We start from the raw sequence: 25,265 nt of genomic DNA on the forward strand, positions 1-25,265 counted from the left end.
TTTTGAGCTAAAGATTTAGCAGGTACATTTACTGTCCTAAAGAGCCCATATTATGTGTTTTTTCTTTTTCCCTTTCCTTTATAGCTTTTGTGTGCATGTGAAAGGTCTGCAAACGTGCCCAAAGTCCTCTCCCAAAACAGAGGACTGCTTCTTACCGGCCTGAAACACCTTATTTCCAGTCCAAGCTTTATTTCTGTGACTTGTTTACATCACTATTTAACACATTTGCATAATTCCAGCCTAGCAGCTGATTTGGCATGCCATCAAATGAAGAACAAGCCACTACCATGCAATCCACCATTATTTCTTCACATGAGTTGCTTGTACTAAAGTAGATCCTCAGATATTTGGGATGATGGTACATAGCAAACATTACCTGACTTTCATGTGGAAAGCTGACCAATCAGAGCGGACTCTTTGGGAGGAGGGCCTTAAAGGGGCAATAGCGAAAATGGAGCGTTTCAGACAGACATTAAAAAGAGGTGCTGTAGCAGGATACAACGTAAGAAAAAATAATGTTTCTGATCATTAAAGTATGTAAATGTCTCCTAGTAGTTCACAAAACACGAATTTCTGAACCGGTAAACATGCATAATATGGGCTCTTTAAACACTGCCACACTGCTACCATGGCTGAAAATGTGAAGTGTAAATTAATATACTGAATGTAAATACACTAATGCTTTTAAGATGAAATATTCAGGAGTGTATTATCAACTAGAAAAGAAGTCCTCTTTCTCTGGCTTCCTTTTTTATTATTCTTTTATTACAAACATCACCATCAACAAATACTGAACTCAAGGCCTCTTCAATTAACTTTACAGTGAAAAGCAGCAGTTCTGAGTTGAACAGCTGAAAATATGATACATTTTCTTGACAGGCCCTTGAAAAGCATTTCAAGGGTAGCCACTTAATGTGAAACATTTATCAGACAGACCATAAAAATTAATTTACAATAAATACAAAAAACGGTAAACAATATAAATATGAATCTGTTTAACATTTTGAACATAATTCGCATATTTATGCTTTAAAGTAAGGGTTGAAGGTTATGTCAGCGATGCTATTAGCCAAGTACTCAAATACTTAATAGGCCAGAGTTTTATTTGTAAGTTGAGGTAAAACTGTTTCAAAAGGCCTTCTCGGCTCATGAAAATATGAGCCTTTGAGATGGCATACTGATATTTTCAGTGCTTTAAAATGAGTGCTATACATTTTAGTGACTCAAGTGACTTCATAAACACATCCAAAGAAGTGTTTTGTGATGGGGAAGCGTTGTCCTTCAGCGATTTCATGAGGTTTCTCATATCTGTGCTGGTCTGGCATACAGTGTGGGCTACAGTACAATCAAATAGTGTCACCTAAGACTGATATTTTGGTGATGCAAACATAAATAAGAAATTACAATAAAATGTTTAAAGTACATTGACATTCAGTGTAAAAATTCCTTACAAAAAAGTCATCGAGTTTACAAAGTGTGAAAAATATTTTCCCCGTTATAAAAAAAACGCCACCTTGAACGAGGCAAGTCAAGTCGCTTCATGTGCAATGAAACAGAAGAATGGAGAGCATGGACTCACAACACAAAGTATACACAAAGTTAATGTGTTGGTTCCTCAGTTTATGTGAATCTGTTTGAACCAAGATGCTACCAAACTCATCTGCTATTGGAATCCAGTGCATTACCAAAAAGCCAGTAAAAGCAAGTCACGTTTTGAATGGCTGAGGTCTGGTAGTGAACAAACATTCTTCAAGTGGTGGTTACAAAGTTGCTTCGGGAATGCTACAGAAGTCCTCAGCGTTGATTTATCCACACAACTGACACTTTTTAAAACCAAGCAGTAGTTCCTGAAATGCAGGCCACCTGATATGAAAGCATTCGGTTCTTAATATGAAGTATCAAACATGTCAGCTAAACAGTTGTGACAGAAAGGAAGGCGTTATGTACTTTGGAGCCCTCTGGGACTCTGGCCCCGTGGCTCATCAGCTCCTGGATGGTCATCCAGTTGTCTAGGATCTTCTTGTTTCGTTTCTTCATCATCTTTTTGTGACTGAGCTCTAAGATATTGATCTCCTTCCTGCCCTCAGCTCCACTCGCCGGTCCCTCCTTTAGACACTCGAGGCGGCTCTTCTGCATGAACTCCCTCCTTTTTCTTTGCTCCCTGGCCCTCGCCAAATGCTGCTTCCTCTCCTCTTTGCTCCAGTAGCGGCCCATCTTCATCTCGCTCATGGCATCGTCATCTGTAGTCATGCCCCCGCTACGCTCCTCTCTGATTCTTAGCGCTCGTTCCCTCAGTATACGGTCACGAGCAGGTCTCCGGGCAACATAGCGCGTCCCGTCTGCACGAACTTTGACCTTCCACTCTAGACGTGGTTCCCCAGGGCGTCCATTACGGTGCACAGGATCTCGACAGACACTGAGGAGACTCAGCTGGCTCTGAGAATACTCGAGAGAGGAGTGTTGCTGTAGCAGCTGCATGTAGCTCTGCAACACAGAGAACATTGTTAGCACAGAGTTGTTCCTCTGATGTGTCTTACACAAAGGCATATCAGCAGAGATTTACCTGTGTCTTCTTAATTATACATACCTGGAGCTGCCTGGATCCTCCCTGGCCATAAGGAGTTGTCTGATATGGAGACCCATAGGGAAGCCCCCTCCTTGAATCTCTAGTCCTCCCTTTCTTCTCACACCTCTCGTCATCTGCCGGCAGGGCAGGATCCGACTCAGACCTGGAAGGGTTGCTCTGGTCTGGACTGCTCGAGATAACAGGACCAGGATCTGCTGGTCTGCTACAATTGGCTGTGCCTTGGGGCTTGGGGATAGGGATGGGACTGGAGGGTGTAGAAGACGCCAGTCTGAGGTTTTTCTGGTTGGCGATGCTGATGTGTCTCTGCAGAGAGTGGTCAGGTGATCTCTCCATACCTAGCGGTGTCGACCGTGCACTCTCAGCTGTGTTGTAGGCACTGGAGCTGTCTTTCTCACGGATCTTATCGCTGTCCGACCTCTCCGGGTGTTCGTGGATGTCGGCCAGCCTGCCGTGTCGTTTGTGTCCATCTTTGGGGCTCCGTCCTGGAGAGCAGGGCGAGGGCTGTGAGTGCTCCAGCTGGTGGGACTGGCGGAGTTGATGGGCCTGCATGATGCTCTGGCACTCCAGCTCAATGTTGCGTAGTTCTTCATTTAGCATCCTCAACTCCTGCTCCACCCCTCCTTCTCCTCCAGCGTCATCCACACTATCTCCATCCCCTCCTCCTTGCTCGGTAAGGCTACACTCTATACTGTGTCGGATGGAGTACACCCCACACTCACCCCCATTCCGGATTTGACATTTGAGCTCCAAGAGTTGCTGGAAGCGGTTCTCTAAACCAAGGATCCCACCTCCACCATTGCGGATACTCAGTACCCCTTCATGGCCTTGGCTTGAGGACAGTGTTCTTGCACCCTGGCTTTCCTGTGACCCACCAGCTCCTCTCCTGGTGTGTGGATGCTCGGCCCTCCATCGTTCCCTCAGACAATGGGCTGGACTCCTCCTGTGGAATCTTGCTAACAGGGGGTGGTGCTCCGGACTGTCTGTACTGCGTCCAAACCCACTGTCTTGATTGTTGGAGGAACATGTTGCTGTATCTGTTGTCATTTCTTCTTCAGCTTGACACTGGGGAATGTAGAGGAAACAGTCCTGTTATTCGGGGCAATTTTTAAAAAAGAGCACTGGGATGGGAGAAGGAAGTATACCTAGAAATTACATCCATATTGGACAGTTTTCCACCTTGTGATTTACACCCAATGCTCCATTCCAGTGCATAAAGTGTTCTATATGCAAAGAGACTGAAAGTAAGGCCTGATTACTTGACCTTAACCATTTGCTGTAGCCAGAATGTTTCCCCAACTTTAACTACACTAAAGTTCCCATATGCAGATATTACCATTTAACATAACCTAAGCTTTTTGCAGAAAGATCTGATAACCGTTCTTGTTTGGGGAAAGCACAGTAAGATGTTACATAAATCAGACCCTGTGCTCTCACCATCCTTCCTCATCTGCCACCTTCTTTTGTTTAGTCTCTCTTTCCTTCCCTGTCACCTCTACTTCTGCATTTATTTCCTGACACCTCTTTATTGCACATTTTTTTTGCCACTTGTTTGCGACTTATTTCACTTAGCACACGTTCTCACCTCATCTCTCCTGTCAAAGCTACGCTCCTTCTGCTTCCTCCTCTCCTCCAGGATCTCCATCTTCAGCTCCTCCACGAGCTCCTGTTGCTCATCATCCAGCCATGCAGCATCGTCCTCCAGCTAAAAAAATCACAACATCTTGTCAGAAACCCTGTCTCCGTCTCTGGTTTTGTATGTGTTTTTGTGTGAGTGTGTGTGGGATCTCCAAACAATTACGCTGACAGGCAAGGAAAGAGAAAGGCACTTAGCAGGCAGCTGTTGTTATCTGACATGACACAGGTTGTCAAGATGGGGCAGGAAGGCTGCATAGGTGTGTGCTTACCTGGATTTCTGGCCTCGTCACCAGTAGTACGATGCTCCTTGCTTCCTCGCTTGACAACAAGGCAACAGCTTTTTCTCTGTCCTGCACTTCACAGCCATTTATCTGCACATCAAATGCAAGAAAAGGTGGACATGTTAATGAGAGAGAACTAGTACACTCTAAAATGTTACGTTTGAACTCACCGAAAAACAGTTCTGAATCTTTTTGAGTTACAACTTCTTAAAAAACCAAAGTTAAACCAAAAAACTGTATTTGAGGTAGGTGAATTAGCTTTTCCTCTACAATCAGGGAATCTTTAACTACTAGTCTTAACTAACATGTTAAAATAGGGCAGGAGACTTGAAATCTTAAACTCAATGTGAAGAAAAATCAAGGTTTCAGGCCAATTTTATTGAGTTACCCCATCTAAAATTAGGTTTTAAATCTACTAACGTAGAATATTGAGTTTAAATTACATTGTTTATTAAGTTGAAGCAATTACCAACATTATTATGTCAACCCAATGCATCAAAAATAGTCTTTGCAGCTCAATTGTTTGTCGAAATTAGTACATTAGATTTTATATCTTGCAAGTTGTGGGAATAGGTTTAATTACTTTCAAAGAGTAGACGGATGACACCCCCAACAGTTAAGTAATTTTATCATCTATTTAACTAATATGAAGAACAGCAGAAAGCAACTTTATCTTTAGTGCTCCTATTTTACAAGAAACCTCGAGTGACATTCTGATTTTATCCTTTTGCTGCCCATTTCCTCCCTCCATTAGTCTCTTTCCTCACGTCTTCTCGACCATCCGTCTTTCTTCTTTCCTGCCATCACTTCCTCCAAACTCCACAAATCCATAGTAAAAGGCACGGGCAGGCTTCAGTAAAGGGGAGTCAATTGCGAGCGCATGGTCTTGACCTCACGAGAGTCGGCTCTCACTGTGCCATCCAGACACACAATTAACTGTTCTTTGACAGGTGGCGTTCATCTTTTTCTCACTAGAGTAATGGGGCTGTCAGAGGAAGATAATAGGGCCAGGAGTACAGCGGGTCCTGCTCCCCACAATCATTCATAGTGGTAGGAAACAGAAACACTACATTGTTGAGAATGGAGGTACTTGAAGTGCTGGATTCAATAAATATGGAGGAGGAGCGATGTTGGTACACCAGATGGTAATCTAGTGAAGATGTTGCTAACTGAGAACATCAATAATAACATGACTGAGAATCTGATTTATATAAGGAAGCATAAATAAGAAGTTACTAGTTTGTTGTATCCTTGTTTTTGCAGCTTTTTAAGGACAAAGTGCTTATTTGCATGTACATTTTCTAACACGACAGATGTTTAAATGATAAATCCATTCAAAATTGGTAAGATAAATGCCTTGAGATTCTCCCCTTTTGAACCAGGATGCTACTTCCTGTCAGGATTTCATGTTAAAGCTGATGTATGCTTCAAAGCAACGTATAGGCTTGTTGTTTTTTTTTGTGTTGTCACTGCAATTGCCCTCCCCCAACAAGCAAATCTACATTAAAATGTCCCCACAATGCAGAAAAAAAAGCACGCATGTGCACTAACAAAGATGCGAGAGACTCTTCAGAGACAAACAGGTCTGCAAACCATCAGAAAACCAACCAGACCACGTGGCTCTGGAGGCTTAAATAGGCTTTCACGGTAGCAGCAGCCAATCAGGAGGAAGATACACAAGATGTTTTCAGTCAGCTTGTTAATGAGTTGCATGGAAAAATGAAAAAATGTGGAGAACTTGTGTACATATGCATATTTTCAGGTGCACATGTGCATTTAAAGAGAGAAAAAAAGAGAAAATGACACAAAAAACAGCAACCAGCTTCTTGTTCGGACTTAACAAGGAGCTGTTCACCTGGTTACACACACCTGGTGCCACTTACTGAGGTCAATAGTGCAAACTTTTTCACTTTGCTGCATTGTAGTGGGAAAACAATGCAACAAAAGCTGCACATATGTTTCAATAAATGCGTTAGCTTGCAAAATCTGGTTGCATTTCTTCTATATCTCGGTTTGCGTGCCCAGTTTTTTCATCTGGATACTCTAAACAGCTTTTAAGCTCTAGTTAGACTCACAAAGAAAGAGCTATTTACAGGCTCTGACCCCCATAGGTGTTTCTGCATAATGAAAGAATAAGCGAGCGTGTGGTCCAGGGGATGATGTAGTGCCTGGTGTAACTGCGACTAAGGGCTTTAATTTCCCCGGTAAAACGAGGTGATTAAATATGCATATGCTTGCCCAGACTGGTGACACCAGCAGCTTAGGCCTTCTCTACGAAAAGACTGTCTTACAAGCAGCTTGGAGGCATTTTTCTACACAGACACAAGATTTATTTTTGTAAATAGTGAAGAATACTAAGGCTTAAAACTACACAAAGAGATGGAAGACGCTAGAAGCTGTGCAAGTTGATATTCTAAGCTGGTGTAAATGTGCTTTGGTCACCGTCATGCACCTGTAGAATCCGATCTCCCTCCTTGATGCGTCCGTCTCTCGCTGCTATGCTGTTTGGCTCCACCTGCACAAAAGAAAGTAGAAATCAGCGCTGACAACCGCTCATTGTGCATCTGTGTATTCTCCCGAAAACACCCGGCGCTCCAACCGCCGCTCTTTCATGCCTGCTGTTAGGAGAAAAGACTGTTTTTTTTCATGAAGAGAAGATGCTTATTTTCTCTCCTGACAACCTTTTATTGTTCACATGATACTTTCTGGTTTCGGTGATTCTCATTCATTCTGATTTGAGTTGCCGGTGACTGACACCAACAGATGTAGCATGTAAGTCTTTACACAGATGGAGTGTGTGAGGCAGCGTGAGTGAAAGGCAGCGAGAAGGGGGGAGGAAAACAGCTCAGAACATCAAGAAGTTGCAAGTGTTTACGGCGCAGACGCGGTTCTATTTTAGCATGAATGAATCAACACCTCGTATTTTTCCAAATGCATCCCAGCGGAGATGCACATAAGCAACAATCATTTGGTGAACTTTGTTGTTCTTGCATTGAAGATCAAGAGAGATAGCGACATGTGGAAAAAACTAAACTTGCATTTCCTAAAGTTGCACCAACACTATCCATACGTGCATCCTAATGAGGGAAATTAGCATTTTTATCCTTTTATCAAATGTGCAAAAATAGATTCTGGGAGACTGTTTTTCTGCAATCTGTTGAGGTTCAGCAGGTGCTGGTGGATTTTTTTTGTGCTTTTGGTTTTGAGAAGCGCAGGTGAAAAAAACGGAGGAATAGTTGGCAGATACATATTCAAGTAATGGAGGGTAACGGAGAGATAAGAGATGAATATACTGCATGTCTTTGTAATTCTGCCATTTATGTCTTTATGGTGCTGAACTAATCCTCATAGTAGCTCTTACTTTTCACAGCCTTTCCTTTGTGTTCTTAATGGGATTGAAACTGCACCTGCAGTCACACTAAATTTCTAATTTACTTTGTTGTGCTTAAAGCCCTCATAACTCCATCATTCACACAGGTTTGTCTCCAAAAGCGCAATAATTTGTTTTCATTCGGGCTTATCAACAATTTCGCAAGAGGAAGTATTTTGTTTTTCATTTGAATTTTAAAAAGAATCTTCTCGCTTTGCTCCTCGTGTTTAGTATTCAGATGGATTACAGTATAAATGGGAAAATGTGTCATTTAACATATTGTGTGGGGAAAGAGAAGGCTGTCGCTGAGAGGTAATTAAAACTTTCAATTAAAACACAGTAAAGGAGGAGGGATGGGAGCGGCAGGAACGGAATCACATTTCAAACCTGGCTTCCTCTTTGGCCAAGCGAGTCGATATTCGACTGGCAAACATTTTTTCTCTCCTGATTCTGTTGCGGTTTGCTTCAGTATGTGAAGATGTGGAATTCAAATGGGATTTTATGCCATCTTTTAATAACTTCCTGCTTCAGGATGGCCCTCATTTTGGCTTTAATGAACAAGCTGCTTTGTTTCTTTAAGATCTTATCATTTAGCGCTTTTTTTTTTTTTTTTATCATACTGTAAAGGTGCTTCTCTAGCAAGAAAACAAGTTTATGTAAATTTATACTTTATCATGCATAGAGGATATTCAAAGTGCTTTATGGGCAAAGGTAAAATAGATAACATCAGAATGAAATCACATTAATAATAATTATTTTTGAATAAAATGCTAAATAAAGCACACAGAAATTGCACAAAATATTAGAACAGATTGAACAAAACAAGAAAAAATACAAAAAAATAAGGAAAAATAAAAACATATAAAACAGAAAATCTACAGAGAATAGAAAAATATTATTTTTAAATTAAATTAATAAAAATGCAGATTAAAATTACTGTCAATGCAAACCACATTCTGACTTAATTTTGATAAATTGATAAAATAAAAAGTGAATGAAATACAAAGAAATTTTACAGGAAAAATGAATAATGTCAAAAAATTGGAAAATAAGACCATGTAAAAGATTTTAAAAATAGAAAAAAAAACAGTTAAATTCAATGAATGCAAAATAAAAAGTTCTGTCAGTACAGACCAGATTTTCTGAATCAATTTTATTAAATTAATAAACTAGAAGGATGAATAAAACGTTGAATAAAGCACACAAAAGTTGTATAGAGAAATTAGAAGAGGTTAAACAAAACAACAGAAAAAGAAAAAATAAGAAAAATAAAAACATGTAAAACAAAATACAATGAAATAGAAAAAAATCTTTCATGTATTTGTGTTCGTGTATATATATATATATATATATATATATATATATATATATATATATATATATATATCAGACCAGATTTTTTTTAAAATGAAGTTGATAATTTAAAATTGGTGGTAAAAAGAATTGCATTTTTATGTTTTTGTTTTTTAAACAAGAAGCACTCTAAAATATTATTTTAAAAATGGCTGCATTTCGGAAAATCCAAGCCAGTGTTATAACTAAACACAATTTCACATGTCTGATCTGAATTTTAGGCACCAGTAACTAAGCAGTCCCTGTAGATCTTGTATTTAGCAAATTTATCTCTGATATATTTTGGGTCCTGACCATTCAGCGACTTGCAGACAATAATTTAAATTCATATTTAACTCTGAGCTAGTGCAGAATCTGAGTGATGTGTTGTCTTATTGTGCCTAATTTAAGAAGCCAGTTCCATGGAAACCCGTAAAGAACCAGCTGAATGTTTAAACAGGGCGTTCCTGTGGTCATACCTGGCTGACATAGATGCCTGTATCCTCCTCATCGTCCGTTCTGTAGCACAGCGTCAGGCCGAGCTTCTCCTGGCTGTTCTGTCTGCACAGCTCCACCTCCTGTTAAACAAACAAATGTTTCTTCTGTGATTAGATTGGACAAAATCCAAAATCACATCATTTGATGTACAGACTGTATTCCTATATTACAGCTGAAATACGACGAGAGATTTGATCCAACAGGATTTTTACGCTCCACATGACTGTCACTAATCACTTTATGAGTGTTTTGTTGTTCCGTAGTGAAATTGCTGCAGGCAAAGAGGATCTAAGTAAATTTTCTACGGTTATAAAATATCCAGGCAACTGTCAACCTCTCTGTGCTCAGTTTTACACTCATACACTGATGTTTATATTATACATTCATGAAGAATATTGCATACTGTGTGTAATATTTTTATTCTGTATATAAAACTGCTAATATGTGCAGCTTTAAGCACGACTCAGCTCCACTTTCAGCTGCCAGATGAGCAACTGGGTGCCAGAAATCTGATCCCACTGAGATGTTACTCAGCAAAAAGTTTTGGAAATTGGTTCCCAAGTCGAGATAATGTTCAGTTCCACACTGATTTAGTCTCTTGTTTGGCTGCACATTATGCAATATTTTAAAAAATGCAGTGATTTTCACTAGGTGACTCAAATAACTCTATTTGAAAAGGATTAATCCTTCTAGAATGAATATGGTGACTTTGCAGGGGAGTGCACCCATGCTGAAAATAATCAAAAAAAGCAGTTTGGAACCGTTCTCATATGGCTCAACACTGACACAGTTCATCTAAAAGAGGTTTTATTCTTCGGTTAGCGCTCAGATTCGGCTCAGCATCACACAGCTCTGTATGACAAGTGTGCAGTTAAAAGGTCAAACTAATTAGTTGTGTTGCTTTGTGTAGTGGCAACAACACGGTACCTGTTTTTAGTCCTTTCTGAAGCAGAAATATTTCCATAAGACTGACTTTAAATTTCTTTTTGCAACCAAATTCTCTTTTTTCTCACTCATTTTGCTGTGCACATATGAAGCCTACACAACAAAACCTCTGTCTCCTATGAATAAATTATCCAAAAAAACCTCTCTGTATCCAAGAATCCTTAAATCACAGTAAATTATGTTTGAACAGAGAGACTTTTCGTGCGGATTAGTCATGGAGAATGAGAGCTGCGCGAGTTTTCTTTTGACATCAAACAGCAGAAAAACTTAGAGAAGGAAGTGTTTCAGTTAATTTGCTTCGCTATTGTGCACGCACACACTGGAAAATTGACGCTGTAGCGATATGTTGTACAGCTGTAGTCTCTTTAGGGTGCAAGGAAGTTGTAGTGGTCAACACACTCTATCCAGGACAATAATTAAGCAAAAACACACAACTTGAAATACATAGAAAAACATAGAAGTGTAGCTGCATCATGCCATTTGCTGATTAACAAGCCAACATAAAAAGACAAAAATAAGGAAAATGAAAGCGTGTAAATGATAAAAATATACAAAACAGTAGAAAAAAGTAATTTAAATGAAATTAAAGTGAAGAATAAAGTGCTGTCATTGCAGATCAAATTTTATGACTTAATTTTAATAAAATTATAAAAGTAAAATGTGTCATGAGGTACACAGAAATTAACACTGACAAAAATAGGAAAATAAAACCATATAAAAGCTAAAATATACAAAAAGAAAATACAAAAAAGACGAATTTAAATGAAATTAATGAAAGTGCAAAATAAAAGTACTGCCAACTAAATTATACGATTTAATTTTATTAAATGAATAAAGCAAAAACTGAGATAAAATATTGACTAAAGCACACATAAATTGTCTACAAAAATTCTAAACGATTAAATGAAACAACAGAACAAGACAAAAAATCAGTAAAATAAAAACATGTAAAAAGAATAAATATACAATAAAATTACAAAGAAATGTTAATAAAATGAAAAAAGTGCAGTCGGGGAAATCTTCAAGTGTGAATAAATATATGGAAACACAGACATAAATGCAGCTGCATCATGTCATGTGTGCATCAGTGCAATAAAAGCCTGTTGGTATCAAACTGAACCCAGCTTGCACTAACATACAGAGCAGTTCTTTTGATGGCTCTGGTAATGGCATTTCACTCACTGGCCCCCCTCCCACAGGAAACCTCTTGCTACATTTAGCCCCAACTCACCACTGCTTCCTTTTGATCTCTGCTGTGTATAAAGGTAATCACATAAGGATAACTCTGGGGGTAATCTTTATTAACCCCACACTGCCCAATTCATTTCACCACTGGGATGTTATGAAAGAAAGGGGGCATGGGATGGGGTAAAAAGACGTTCAAGGTGGGGGGTGGAGGGGCAAGAATTAAACCCCCCAGTAGCTTTTTTTCTCTTCCCGTCATGGGAAACCACGATAGCAGAGATTGACAGGGGGGGGAAATGAATTTCTGTGGCATTTAACCCCCTGTGCAAACAGCCCTGACCTTCAAAGGTTGTGGTGTGTAAGGGGTTTATAATATTGTAGCACGGCAGCTACCAGCACACCTCACTGGTTTACTACACTGGCTGATTTGCAAAACCAACCCCCCTCTTGCAGCGGCATGCAGTGAGATCAGACAACGCTAATGCCTTAACGGCGGTGCTCATTGGGTGGATCGTTAGGTTTCAGTGGATTACAGGATGCCGTAGGTGCTGAAGCCATAGAGAGTCTTGATTAGTGATGATTGGATCATAATCTGTGCTGCTGTGGAATTTGAATTACAGCGCAGCAACGACTTCAAATCTCATTCCATCCAGACTCTCAGTTGATAGAATTTATCCTTGCTGTATGCAGTGTCCTAGTTTTAATGGGAAGGATCACATTTACCACATTACTAATATATACGAGAGCTAAAGACATATTGACAATTGGTGGCATTCTGTCTTATAGGCCCACATTAAGCATCTGTTAGCAACATTTCAGTCTAGAACGCCCTTCACTGTCCATTCTTCATGTTTCATTCAAAAGAAATTACTGCTGAATCTAATGTTCACTGGCTCATTGTTTCTTCATTGCAGATGATGACATCTTTTTAGCTGCTACGCTTTCGCAGCAACAGTCTTTGGAGCGAAGTGATGATAATTCAAGCAACCCTGCAGGTGATTTTTAATGACAGGCTCCCCACTGATATAATGTTTCGGCTTCTTGAAGCCTTTTGTTTTTCTCTTCTTAGGATTTTTTATTATCTGCTTTAGTGCTTCTTGGTCTATGCCAGTCTGTATTTGCATTACATTATGGGAGAACAGCTGCAGACAGCCTCGGTACAAAGCATTTTCTATTGACAGGTTGGAGTTTCAGATTGCAGATTTTTAACACAAACAAGTACATGAGCGTTGGGTAGTGACCTAAAGAATGAGGTTGTGAATACAACAACCAAAATAAATTTCCTTGGACTAAAACGTAACATCAGGGTAGAGGTGCGAGTCTTTCGCCTCTACAGGATCTATCTGAGGTGGTTTGGGCATCAGATTAGGACACTTTGATCCTGGGGGGTTTACATATCTCCTGTGGTCTGTGAAAACTTCAGGATTCCCAGGGAGGAACTGGAATCTATTGCTAGGAAAACAGCGCATTGCTTCTGGCAACCAACTTCCCCATTGGTATGGAGGTGCAATACTAAATCACAGCATTACCAGTTCAATAACAGAGGAGCTTACTTGTGAGTTTGTCACTTCTTGATCCACAAAAAGTGCTTTATTTTTCTTATTTATTTTAGCTTGCTTTGTACGTGCACAGCTCAAAGCTCCATGAGACTCTTTGTTCTTGTACAGTTCTTGCACACCAATATTTGTTTTTTGGTTTGGGAGATTAAAAAGCCAGCATTTGAAGTTTGGCACCTGTTGACAATCCATAATTAAGACATTAAAATAAAACGAATTTGGCAAACAGATAACTGGCAGACTGCTGCCACTTCATTAATCGCGCTGTGAAACCTGGTGATCAAACAGAGCGTTCATTAAAATCTGTCATTATTCAACATTACTTTTCCGGGGAAGGAGCTATAAATACCCAAACGTGACCAAAACTATTCTCTAACTGAAATTCAGTACTTTTTACCCTTGAAATCAAACCATCTGAAAGTGACACTTAGAACTCTGCTGCTACCTGGCAATATTATGGTATGGTAGATTTGGCAGAAGTAGCAGCAGTAATCTGACAGTCGGAGTACCCATGTGGACAATCAGTTTGAAGTGGAGCTAAACCCGTCAGTCAGAAGTAATGTTCCTGGGAATGGCAGCCCTATTCTGTTTCATCCAAGAGGAAAGCCATTCATGTTTCAGTTAGATACACATGGATGGACAGGGAAAAGTGCGGACAGCTGATTGGGTGTGTGTACGTCTGGCAGGTGTGTGTGTGTGTGTGTGTGTGACTGTGTAAAGCCGACCCACATACTACTGCTATTACCACACACAAGCCCTCCACCCCCCAGCTCTACCCTCGACCCACACAGGAGGCTCTTTCATCCAGACGATGCTGTAAGGTAAGGTCCCAGCTGGCAGCAGAGGAATCCTAATGACCCACAATGCAGTTCACTGAACCAGGAAGCACCTATTAAACCAAGGAGGATCACCGACAGTAGCAAATGTCAGCCATCACTGTCACCTGGACTGACCTCAGGGTCCGTGAGCTGACTGACATGATGCATGTGTCACAATGGAGACACTTGTAGGGACAGACTGTGAATATGCTCCTTAAAAGTATTTGAATATATAGAGGTACAGTGTTGGGAAAAAAAAGAAGCTGGATTACTGAAAATAGAGGGAGACATACACCGGTTTCCAACAGAGATCAATGGCCTCAGATTGGAGTTGTCGACTCCCTTCCAGCTGTTTCCCAATCAACTGCAGGCCAGTCCAGCGTACACTGAAAGTCGTGGCTTGATGAAGCCAAAAAAGCTATGTCATCTGCTAAAATCAGAGGTGCCTCTGAGATCCCCTCCTGAGCCTGACTACTCATTGACATTCTGTCAATTATTATCACAAACATGATCGAGCACAAGAGGCAACTCTGGCAGAACCAAGTGTGACTTCGTGCTAAGACTAGACACAAAGAAGAACATATATTTCCTAGCATTTATTTATTTTTGTTCCATAATGAGCCGTTATGTGTTTTTAGTTAAGCTTCCAGGGCAGTTCCAAGGACGGCAGTGTTGATCAGTCAGTTCACACTTTGATTCTGACTGAAACATCTCAGCATTACTGGAGAAACTGCCATTGAATTTGGTCAAATGTGGACATTAAGAAGAATCTTGTTTACTTCAGGGATCACTTAACTTCTCCTCTAGCATCACCACAATTTTGTTTTTGCGTAAAATGCCATGCTAAATATATGACGGGTGCCATAAATTCTTCTAGATTTTCTCTTGGCATTTGTTTACATGACATTAGAGCAAGATGGGATAATCTCAGACAAATCTAACAGGCATGCACATTGAATCTGCAGGTCTGGCTCATATAATCTATAAATGATCTGCACTCTTATGGTACTTTTTAAAAATCATAATAAAAGAATGTGCGTTTCCCATCCACCCATTCACATGTCATTGGCAGAAGAGCTGTCTTGTAAGGTACTGACCTGCCATCAGCAACAACTTGAGGTTGTCTTGACCAAGGATACCATGACTGGGATTGAACCACTGACCCTGCGATTATTGGAAAACCCGCCCTACAACTTGAGGCCATCGCTGCCCCAATGGAGCAAGATAGTAAAAATGCATTATAGTTGATGAACATCCACTTGTTATCATTGTCATTTGCATTAGCAGGCATTAGCACAGAGCTTGCCACAAAGTCTGAGGCTGTAGACTCTTGTTATAAGATCGATGCTGCATTAAATCATCTTCAGTTTTAATTAAAGCGCTGCAGATCTCAGTTACACGTCTTTTCACTGAGCGCTTGCATTTAGGCATGTTCACATTTTCTTTTCAGCCTGAAGTGTGTGTCTGAAAAGGCACACAAATATCTGACAGGCAGTTCGTGATGAAAGGGAAGCTAACCGCCTGTGAATGAATCACACTGGTAATTCAACAGGGAGGCCTTTCAGAGAGGGATTTTCTTTTGGTACGATTATATGAAGAATGGCCTTCCGTCTCGAACCCAGGGACTTTGCTATGCTACACAGAACAGTCTAAAGAGTAGATGCTGCTTTCACATGGGGCATCCAATTTTCTTTTATTATTGTGGTAGGCAATTTTTCTTGTATTGTTGTGAGATTTGTGAGCGTCATACATCAGGGCTGGCCTTGGATTATCTCCTGGGATTGTGAATTACTGGCACAATGGTGACCCCACGTTCCATTGTATGAATGGAGAAAAATAAGCCTATATGTCTGAGTCACAATAGCTTATAAATAGTCCAGTGAGCAATTCTGTCGCACAAAGTGTCGATTTTGGACTAAGCATGAATACGATACAACATCATGACCATGTGATCATTAATTGCAAAACTGAAGGCCAGTTTCATATTATGAAGACATCCTCTCCACGCTTATTGAAAAGACGGTATGATAAAAACACAACAAGAAAACTAATGAATTGTTCAGAATTAGGAGCATAAATGTGATCTGTTAATTAGACTTTTCTATTTGGTGTTTTTTTTTTTAGTAATTATTATTCTTTGAAGAGTTTTATGGTTTTCAGTGGATAGTGAGTAGTAGAGAAGAGATGATGAAGGTGGACAATAAAGGATATAAAAAAGATATACTATTGTACATGATCAACATCCACACCTCTATGCCACCAAGGTGCTGCAGATTTCTCCTGTAAGAGTGGAAATTTTAAACTGGTGATGCCATGAGAGAAAAGATTAGCAAGAAAAAAGTGTAAACACTGTATTTGAGCTGTATTTAAATTGAAGTGCTGTTCCAAATAAACCTCACTCATCTTTCTGCTTTGGTGAAGCTAGTTTACTTTTGTGGATTCTATCCACTTGAAATGATATCTTGTCCCTTTTTACCGATGTTCGATTATTGGAATTTCAGAACAATTTCAAAAATTGATGTCCATGTTACTACTCAACAGTCATTTTCTTTGAGTAAGATTACACTGTAAACAACAAGAAGTACTTAGAAAATCATGTTTTGCATTTTACTTTTGGGTAAAGCCAACACTAAAGTTGGAAAAACTAGAAAATTCAAGTTGACTTTCCTTAAAATTAGGCTGCAGCAATGCTCATTTGAGAGGAATGATTTAAGTAGATCTTACTTAAACCAATATCAATATCATGACTTTTTTGCTTAATTTGGATAAACTTAACTTAGTTGCATGTTATCAGTTGAAGCAATTCATTTAATATTGATCCAACAACTTTCGTTTTTCAGTGCAAACTCTGGAAATCGATGGATGAATACAGTAAATCTATGAGGCTAAACTGTACCTCATACTCATATTCCTCAGTCCTCTCCACCTCTGCCGGGGTGTTGGACAGATACTCGGGACATTCATAAAACTCGTGTTCCATGGTGTGGATGGAATGACAACTACAGAGAAAAGAGAAGAAGAAGCAGTTAGATCAATAATGTTTCTCAAAAATATGCAAGTAGTTCCATGTTGGTAACATCTTTGCTCTATGACACTATTCTCAGCCATGTTAAATTACTTCTTGTACAACCAAACAGTCATGTTACCAATTATTCTCAATTTTTATGTCATTTTTTAAATAACGGATATCCCATTTTGCAAAAAACCTCCAAAGAAGCAATGCAGACTTCAACCATCCCCTTATTAAAGCCATGACCTCTGTAAATCGTGACCTGGATAACTGCCTTCCCATAATCACTGACCAAGTCGAGCAGATTTCTAGTTTTATGGGACAAATTGATTTCATTCGCTGCCCAGCAAAGCCCTATAAATAGCCAGAGAATGGATGTAGCATCAGAATGCCTGCTCCATCAGCCCATTGGCTTTTAATCGCCCAGCAAAAGCCCCCATTAAAGAAAATGGATGTAGCACACCGAAGCAATTATTGCATGCGGGTTTGGCTCTGCATAATGATATCACAGTACTTAGCTTTGTTGGGGGGTTTCCACACTGTGATAGGGCTGCTTAATAGCTACTGTGAAAATGAAAGAGAAGAGCGGTGGAACCTCAGGGAAGGTAAAACTGCAGGAAAAACTATTTCCTGGCCTTGGTTCGAGAGGATTTCCAGCCTGTCTGTGTCATCTCAGTGTGTGGCATGAACACTTGAGCACTTTCATAGCTGTTCTACTTTCCTCCAATCACTTGGCCTCACCTGTCAGACAGCAGGAAGGGACAGATGTCGGGGACCGGTGGAGTAGCCGGCCGAAGCTTCGCCAACGCCATGATGTGTTCAAAGGTGATGTCAGTTTGTGTGCAGACGTCGACCACACACACATCTTGTGGCTCACCGCTGTGGTTGTGTACGACGGCAGCCGTGGCTCTGGTGGGTGTCCGCCGGAGGACCTGGACAACAATGGGGTCTCGCCTGATGGCCTCCACCACCGCCTCGTCATGCTCCGCCTTGGAGAAGTCACGCCCGTTCACCTTAGGGACAAGAGAGTCTCGTTAGGTGAGACTCCGGCAATTAATGAACAGCCTGGGAGGAAGTGAAGTGACAAGCGGAAGCAGACACGTCTTTTTTTAACCTCCATTTACCCGCTGAGATCTGTCACTCAGTCACAGTCATTTCAGCAACAGCTTCTTTCACGTTCACGCCTGGAAAACTTACAATACCTTTACAAGTCGGCACAGTTAGAAGCTGAATGACTTCCTATAAAGCAACTTCAAGTTAAGTGCTTTTATAAAGGGCACTTTGATAGTAATTCTTGACGGAGCGAGCCCATTACATCTCCTCCGTATTTTACCTACACAGTACACTTTCCCAGCAGGTTCAGATGTTTTAACTGCTGACCAGTTCTTCAAAAATCTGCTAACCTTTAGGCAATGGGAGAATTTACAGAGCCTGTATAATGTGCTTGATTCCAGCATTTGCTGAAAGAGTAAAAAACTCCCCAAAGCCTGCTTTAATGAGCTCATTTCATCTCTTTGTGTTTGCCTCCGTATCTATTTCCAAATCAATCTAACTCAGATGCATTATTCACATTTAATTCCTACCATTGAGCCCATTAGACTTGAAATAATAGCACTGATTTTATACAACTGAGCAGCAAAGTAGAGCGAAGAGAAGTGTACATCTTGCTCCCTGCAGAACACCAGTTTTAGAAGTAGAGCCTGCTTCATTCACAAGATCAGGAAAGGTTGTGGCCCAAAGGGATCAGCTGAGAACAGGTGTGCTTGTGTAAGACGTCATACCAACAGCTGTCAATGTGAAAACACCCACACGTATGCATTTACTCCATCTAATGTGCTCCATGTGTCATCCAGTTGCAGGCTCTCTCTGTGTCGAAGCATTTGCTCACATTCTTTTCCAGTCTGTCATACCATGAAACTCACTGTTTGCATTGATTTTTGGATGTCTGAGAATGTTGAAGTGTTTGTCAAGGGTCTAAAATGTGGAAGCAAAACTCAAATGCCAGCATCATTGTTGGTCAGACAACTACAAACATTAAGAAATGCCTACTGACATGCTTTTATTTACTCCTGGGAAGTGCTCAGTAGCAGCAAATTGGCCACTATATGTTTGGATTGCAGCTTTTTGTGATGCCACACTGTAAAAAATAATCTGTAAAAATTGGCAAATTTTTCCCCCTTTTTTTTTACAGTCTACATGCAAGTTAATAATGATGATTAATAACGGTGATTTTGGAAGACCTTATCTGTAATTTAACAAAACAGAGAGAATTTGCCATTTTTCAATATTTAATAAACATATTAGAAAACTGGTAAATATCTGAAAAATAGCTGTATTTTTTGCTGACCTTAATACAGCAAAAAATGGTGTCATTTCACAGTCAAATCTTGTAAACACCAAAAAAACGTTTTTTAGAAATACAGATTTTTAACTTACAGTTATGTTTTATGGTTAGTATTGAAATGTTTTTTTCCCTGTATTTTACTACACATTCTTATCTGAAGTTTAACTAAACTGTGAAAATCTGTGATTTAACAGTGAAACAAATTGTAAAAAATTTTTTCAGTCAATATTAAAAGAATTTCTTTTGGCAATTTAATATCTGTAAAGTAATTCTATTTTGTCAGATTTAACTTCATTCAAAAATAGTAAATCAATAATACAATAAATTATTTTAAAATAATTAATAATATAATATAGATTGACATGAATGTCATTTACATTTTTGGTCTGTTTTTTGTTTTGTTTTTTTAAAGTGAGCATGTAAATAAATACTTTTTTCAATGATTTTACTACACTTTATATTCTGTAATGGGACAAATTAGGGACAATCGGTAAAATATCATATTATACGTATCTCATACAGTTAAAACTGTACCCTTACGCCTTAATTTTTTTTTTTTACAGTGTAGTATCAGCATTTTGGTTGTTATCCACGTTGGACTACCTTTGTTGACATATTGGGGACTAACAGCAGTTGAGAAAACCTTTGGCTGACCATCAGAGAAGACATTATACTGGCCTCTGACTTTATGAGATAACTGCTTCAAACATGTGACCTTCTTTATCTCATGTTCATGTTAACTCTTTTTCACTATCCCACCTCCAAAAAGAGTGTAGAGAAAGTTCCATAACATTTTGAAGTTGTGATGGAGTCCAGATGGACACATTAATCTCCAATCAGTGGGAATGCTCTGGAAGGCAGGAAGTGATTGTGCAGGTACACCTGCCAGTGTGTTTACCTGCTGTTGTCCCTCCGTTCAATCTGCTTGTTGATGAGCTAACTGGGAGCTGATTAATAGCCAGCAGATGTGACAAAGACCAGGGATAATGGCTCAGAACGTGCAGGACTCCTGTGTGTGTGGGTGTTTGTGTGCATGACACATTTGGACATAATATGCACTGGATTTACAACATTAGGGATAATTAAGCCACAAATGAGGAGATAAAGAGAAGCAGACATGTTGGGGAAGGGTTTTTAAAGCTTTGAGCCAATTGAGATGTGGATCGTGCAAAAAGCTTGTGAATGAAGGAGTTCATTCATGCATTTCCTTTCCTTATGTCCACTTAGACTTTAAGTGTGTAATTCATTATTATATTAGTCATGCTATTTTATGTTTTTATCACAGAAAGTCTGCATTAAAGCTTCAGGTGATACAATGAACCATAAACAAACATGCATAATAGTGAAATATCTTTATTTCCTTTCTGTTTATTGCACTTCCCCCCCCCCCCCAGAACTGATATATTATTGTTTATTCGTGCAAAGACTGGAGTTTAATTTAGTGATACCAGCTACCTTCCTATCTGTGTGTGTGCGTGGCTTATAAGCAGGCATTCAGGTGTGTGGATTCCATCAATATCAAACTGTAATTCCATTTTGATTACAAGATTCCTCTCTCATTACTCGACTGGGCTGCTGCGACCAAGACGACAAAGAGACAATAACACCTCATTACATCATCTGATATAACCCGAGAAAGCTCCATGAGAACACTAAAAATAGTGGGAGTTCACAGCAGCCCATAGGGACGGCAGTAATGAACCAACAATCTAGCGCAGCCTTCATATACCTCTCAAGTTAAAGGTTATCATTGCCAATAAAAATGGCTCCCAGTAGCCCTAAACTAGGGCGTCTGGTCTGTCCAAACACTCCTTCCTTAAAGGTCAAGGTTCAAAGTAGCGCTTGATACACTTCTAGAGGAATGAACATACTGTAGCTTGTGTGTGTGTGTGTCTTTCTACTTTGTGTGCTTTACGAGTGCAGTGTGTGTCCATCATCGATCTATGGCCTTTAGTGAAAATGCCATTTGCCTTATGCTGGATCACTTTGTATGTTCATTATTTGTCTTTGAAATTTTGCGTGTTTTTTTATGAATATAAAAGAAAATGTTGCATCTTAAGACCTAATAAAGGTGCAGTAATGAGGAAAAACAAAGGCCTGATATATAAATACACCTAAATGTGTGATTTAAAGGTAGTTTAACCACATCTGACCACATGAATTCCTCTAGGCTGAATGTTGCAGCCCCAAACATTGATCTGGTAACTTAAGCTAGCTAGTTACCCTTGAAGAGAACTAGTTTAGCAGGAGGTTAACACATGAGGGCCATTTGAGCCAGAGCCAACTCTTGACGCTGCACCCTGCCATCATATTTCAGCATCACAGTGTCTCTTAAATTCTACTTTAAGACACCGCTTGCACTGAACAAACAAATGAAGAAAGTCTCTTATTAGAATTTATAAAACAACTCGAGCATCGCATAGAAGCACAATAGATACTGTCTCCAAACTGAGAGATCAGCTCTGTGTAATTTATAAATGTGACAAGAGCGGTAATATACAATTCCTGCGAAGCAAATAACTGAGCTGCTGCACAGTTTCTACAGTGATGTTTTTGGGAACAAAATGATTGCAGTCAGGATGAATGTAGCAGCATCACAACTCTTCATACAATGATAAATTTAGCAAAAGTCTAGATATGGTTTCCTGTGGAGAATCACCACATTTTTTTGTGGCGTATTAAGTGGATTACTAGATTGTTGGTCAAACAAAGCACTATTTGCAATAATGGCAATGACAGACAATCCACTTAATCATTAAAACCCCTTTTATTAAACTTCCAACTTACAGAAAACTCACAATAAATTAAACAAGAATGAGAATGACTTCTGCCTGGTGGTATTGGGCTCTGAAGATAGATTTAATTTGGGAAACCTGACTCTTAGATGTCACCAATACAATGGAGATGAATAGTTTTTTAGTTTAAAAGATGCCCTTTGGAAAAATCTGTTGTAACATCTTTATCCAGAAACAGTGTTCTGTCACTCTGCACTGTCCAGATCTACAGAACATGTTGTGTGTAGTTTTCCCTACTTTTTACTGAAAGGATAGTGGTTATGTTGTCTGTAGTCTGGTCTGTGAGCCCTGAATATTTTATAGAAAACTTCCCGGCATCACAAATCCCAACTTAACCTTAGGATTTGGCTACCACTTAATATATATGTGACAATAAACTGACATATTAACACAAAATATTAATAAAAAAAGATTTTAGACTCACCAGAAAGAGCACAAAGAATGCTGGTAAGTTTGTTGCTATGTAAAGCTAACTGTTGTTCTTTCATTTCTGCTTTAGTGGCTTGGTGTCTGGAGCCACATGGCGGCATCAGTGTTTTAAGCTCTATTTTGTATTTAATGGTTTTTCATATTTGCTTATTTTTCACACGATAAAACAAATCATTGCCCATTAAAAGCCAACCAGTGCCTGACCTGAAGCTTTCATTGTGTTCAGTTAACGGCTCGTGTCAACCTTCGAATGTGTCGCAGGGTTTTATCTGTTCGCCCCTAAGATGACTGAATGTTGTTTCTACTTTTGAATACAAACAGGAGCGATAAGAAAAGCCCATAGATAAGAATAAGTGTTTGTTTGTATGTGCACTTTTTGTGTGCCTATGTGTGGCTGTCGCTTGTGAGTAGGTGTGTTTGTTGCGCAGAGATAAGAGCGGGATGGAAACCACTCAACCTCACAGCTAAATCTGACAGATACGGTGTCAATGTGAACAAATGGAAGCAAACACACAACAGAACACTTACACACATGGTTGAGGCATTACATCAGCTCCAGACAGACTTAAAACAGCACTACAATGTTTGCATTAACCACGTTTGACTGAATAATGGCAGCATCTTACACTGAATAGGCTCACAATGGAAACAATACGCTGCCCAGGAGGGACCTGGTATCCATTCAGCACTGACCTCATCTGCCCCTGAGACGCAGCGCTCAACACCATCACGTTTTCTTTTTAACCACAATCCCCCAGATCGTGATTTTTGTGAACTTTAGCTCAATACGCCACGACTGCTTTTACATTCATAGGAACTGGCGTATTGTGATGAGTGAGGAAGCGCAGGTGGAGTGCCCCAGTAATCTGCCAAATCTCATTTCTCTTCCTCCTTTCGCTGCGTCGAGATGATTCAGGAGGGCCCGCTGTCATAAATGTCTCATTTCAATAATAAAAGTCTTTGACATGCAATATCATCCAGTGCAGCTGAGACAAAGAAGAGTGCGGTTTCATGCGTTTGAGTGGCAGGCTGTGCAACTGGTGGGCTACACGCTCGGTCAACTGAATCACACCGCATGCAAGATGAGAATAACGCGACGCTATCGATGCATGTGTGACAAGCAACCAGGGAAAACAAGCAAAACGAAAGAGGGAGGGGGTTGAAATAAACCTTTTATTACATTCTTTGTTTACAGCTGTTTTTTTTGATGAGCATTTTGTCATGTTTATTGCCAGATAAAAGGTTGATATTACAGTAGCTATGAAAAGCATGCACCCCTCCCTTGGATGTTTTCCATTTTTATTGCTTTTCACCATGAATCACCATCAATTTGATTTGGCTTTTCATGTCAAAGTGAAAACAAATTTCTACAAAGTACTGTCAATTGATTAAAAATATTAAATGTAAAAGGCATCAAAAGTGTCACTTCATTCAACACAGTTGCAGCTAATAGGTGCTAAAAGTCAAACAATTAGTGAATTGGAGATCGTCTGAGTGCAGTGAATGCATCTCAAGTGATTCTAGTATAAAGACACCTTTGCACCTCTGTGATGAAGGTTCTTGAAAAGCTAGTCACTCAATATCATTTTGAGTACAGCTAAATCCATCATTAAGAAATGGAAGGAATATGGTGTAATTTTGCTTTGAGCAGGCATCCTAAAAACTGTGAGAACATGAGAAAAAAGACTGTGGATGGAGGCCACCAAGACATTTATGAGTCTGAGTGAAGCCACTAAGACATCTATGGATTCCTCTGATGCAGTTACAAGCTTCAGCAGCAGAGATGCGAGAGACTTTGCAACCGTTTCCTGTTCTTCTTCAGCCAAAGCTTTATGGGAGAGTGCAAATAGAAAACTACTGTATCTGTGAATATGCAAGCATCTGCTAGGCCCACAGTAACAGATTTCATCATCTGAAAAACTCATGAGAGTGTACACGGATACTTTGGAAGACGTGTGTGAAACAACGAAGACTGGTTTTCGTCTTTGCTGTCTTTCTGGAAAAGGGTAGTGGAGAGACCAACCAGGGAAGGACACATGACAAGATCCAATTAGGAAGTGATCGTGGACGTCTGTATCGTCCTCTATCATTCCAAAAGTCTTTAGACTAAAATACAACCCTGGGGTTTCCAAACTAAACAAGATCAGCAACATTTCCACAAGTTTTCAATTTAGGGGTCATAAGTAGTGTGGACACCAGGCAACAACCTCCGACACTGAAAAACGAAGCCAAAGTTCCAAAACCTGTAATTACTCTCTTGAGAGTGACTCCAAACGCTAGTCAATCCCAAAAGACCACCATGTTTAAAAGCCCAACTTTATAGCAGAAATCAGCATGTTTGCAGGATGGTACACAATCCACAAAACCAAGTTTCAAAACTGTTGTTCAGGAAACCTATGGCTGCCATCACTGAGGGTTCATTAAACTTTACTGACAGTCAATGGTGGACGCTAGATGTAAACGTAGCAAAAGTTGTGTGT

The 25,265-nt window shown here is 39.8% G+C and overlaps 1 protein-coding gene across 1 annotated transcript in view; it reads right to left on the minus strand.

The window, feature by feature from the left end:
• Positions 1-231: 231 nt before the first annotated feature.
• Positions 232-25,265, minus strand: part of pdzrn4 (PDZ domain containing ring finger 4) — a 44,335-nt gene continuing 19,301 nt past the window's right edge. The window contains exons 2-9 of the mRNA XM_023288316.3: positions 17,959-18,230; positions 17,104-17,206; positions 9,685-9,783; positions 6,956-7,018; positions 4,492-4,593; positions 4,170-4,289; positions 2,588-3,649; positions 232-2,484 (exon numbers count right to left, since the gene is read on the minus strand). Coding sequence (XP_023144084.2) covers positions 1,912-2,484; positions 2,588-3,649; positions 4,170-4,289; positions 4,492-4,593; positions 6,956-7,018; positions 9,685-9,783; positions 17,104-17,206; positions 17,959-18,230 — 2,394 coding nt within the window. The 3' untranslated portion in view covers positions 232-1,911. The remainder of the gene's footprint in view (positions 2,485-2,587; positions 3,650-4,169; positions 4,290-4,491; positions 4,594-6,955; positions 7,019-9,684; positions 9,784-17,103; positions 17,207-17,958; positions 18,231-25,265) is intronic.

Source organism: Amphiprion ocellaris, chromosome 21, assembly GCF_022539595.1.
Source record: "Amphiprion ocellaris isolate individual 3 ecotype Okinawa chromosome 21, ASM2253959v1, whole genome shotgun sequence".
Taxonomy (NCBI): Eukaryota; Metazoa; Chordata; class Actinopteri; family Pomacentridae; genus Amphiprion; species Amphiprion ocellaris.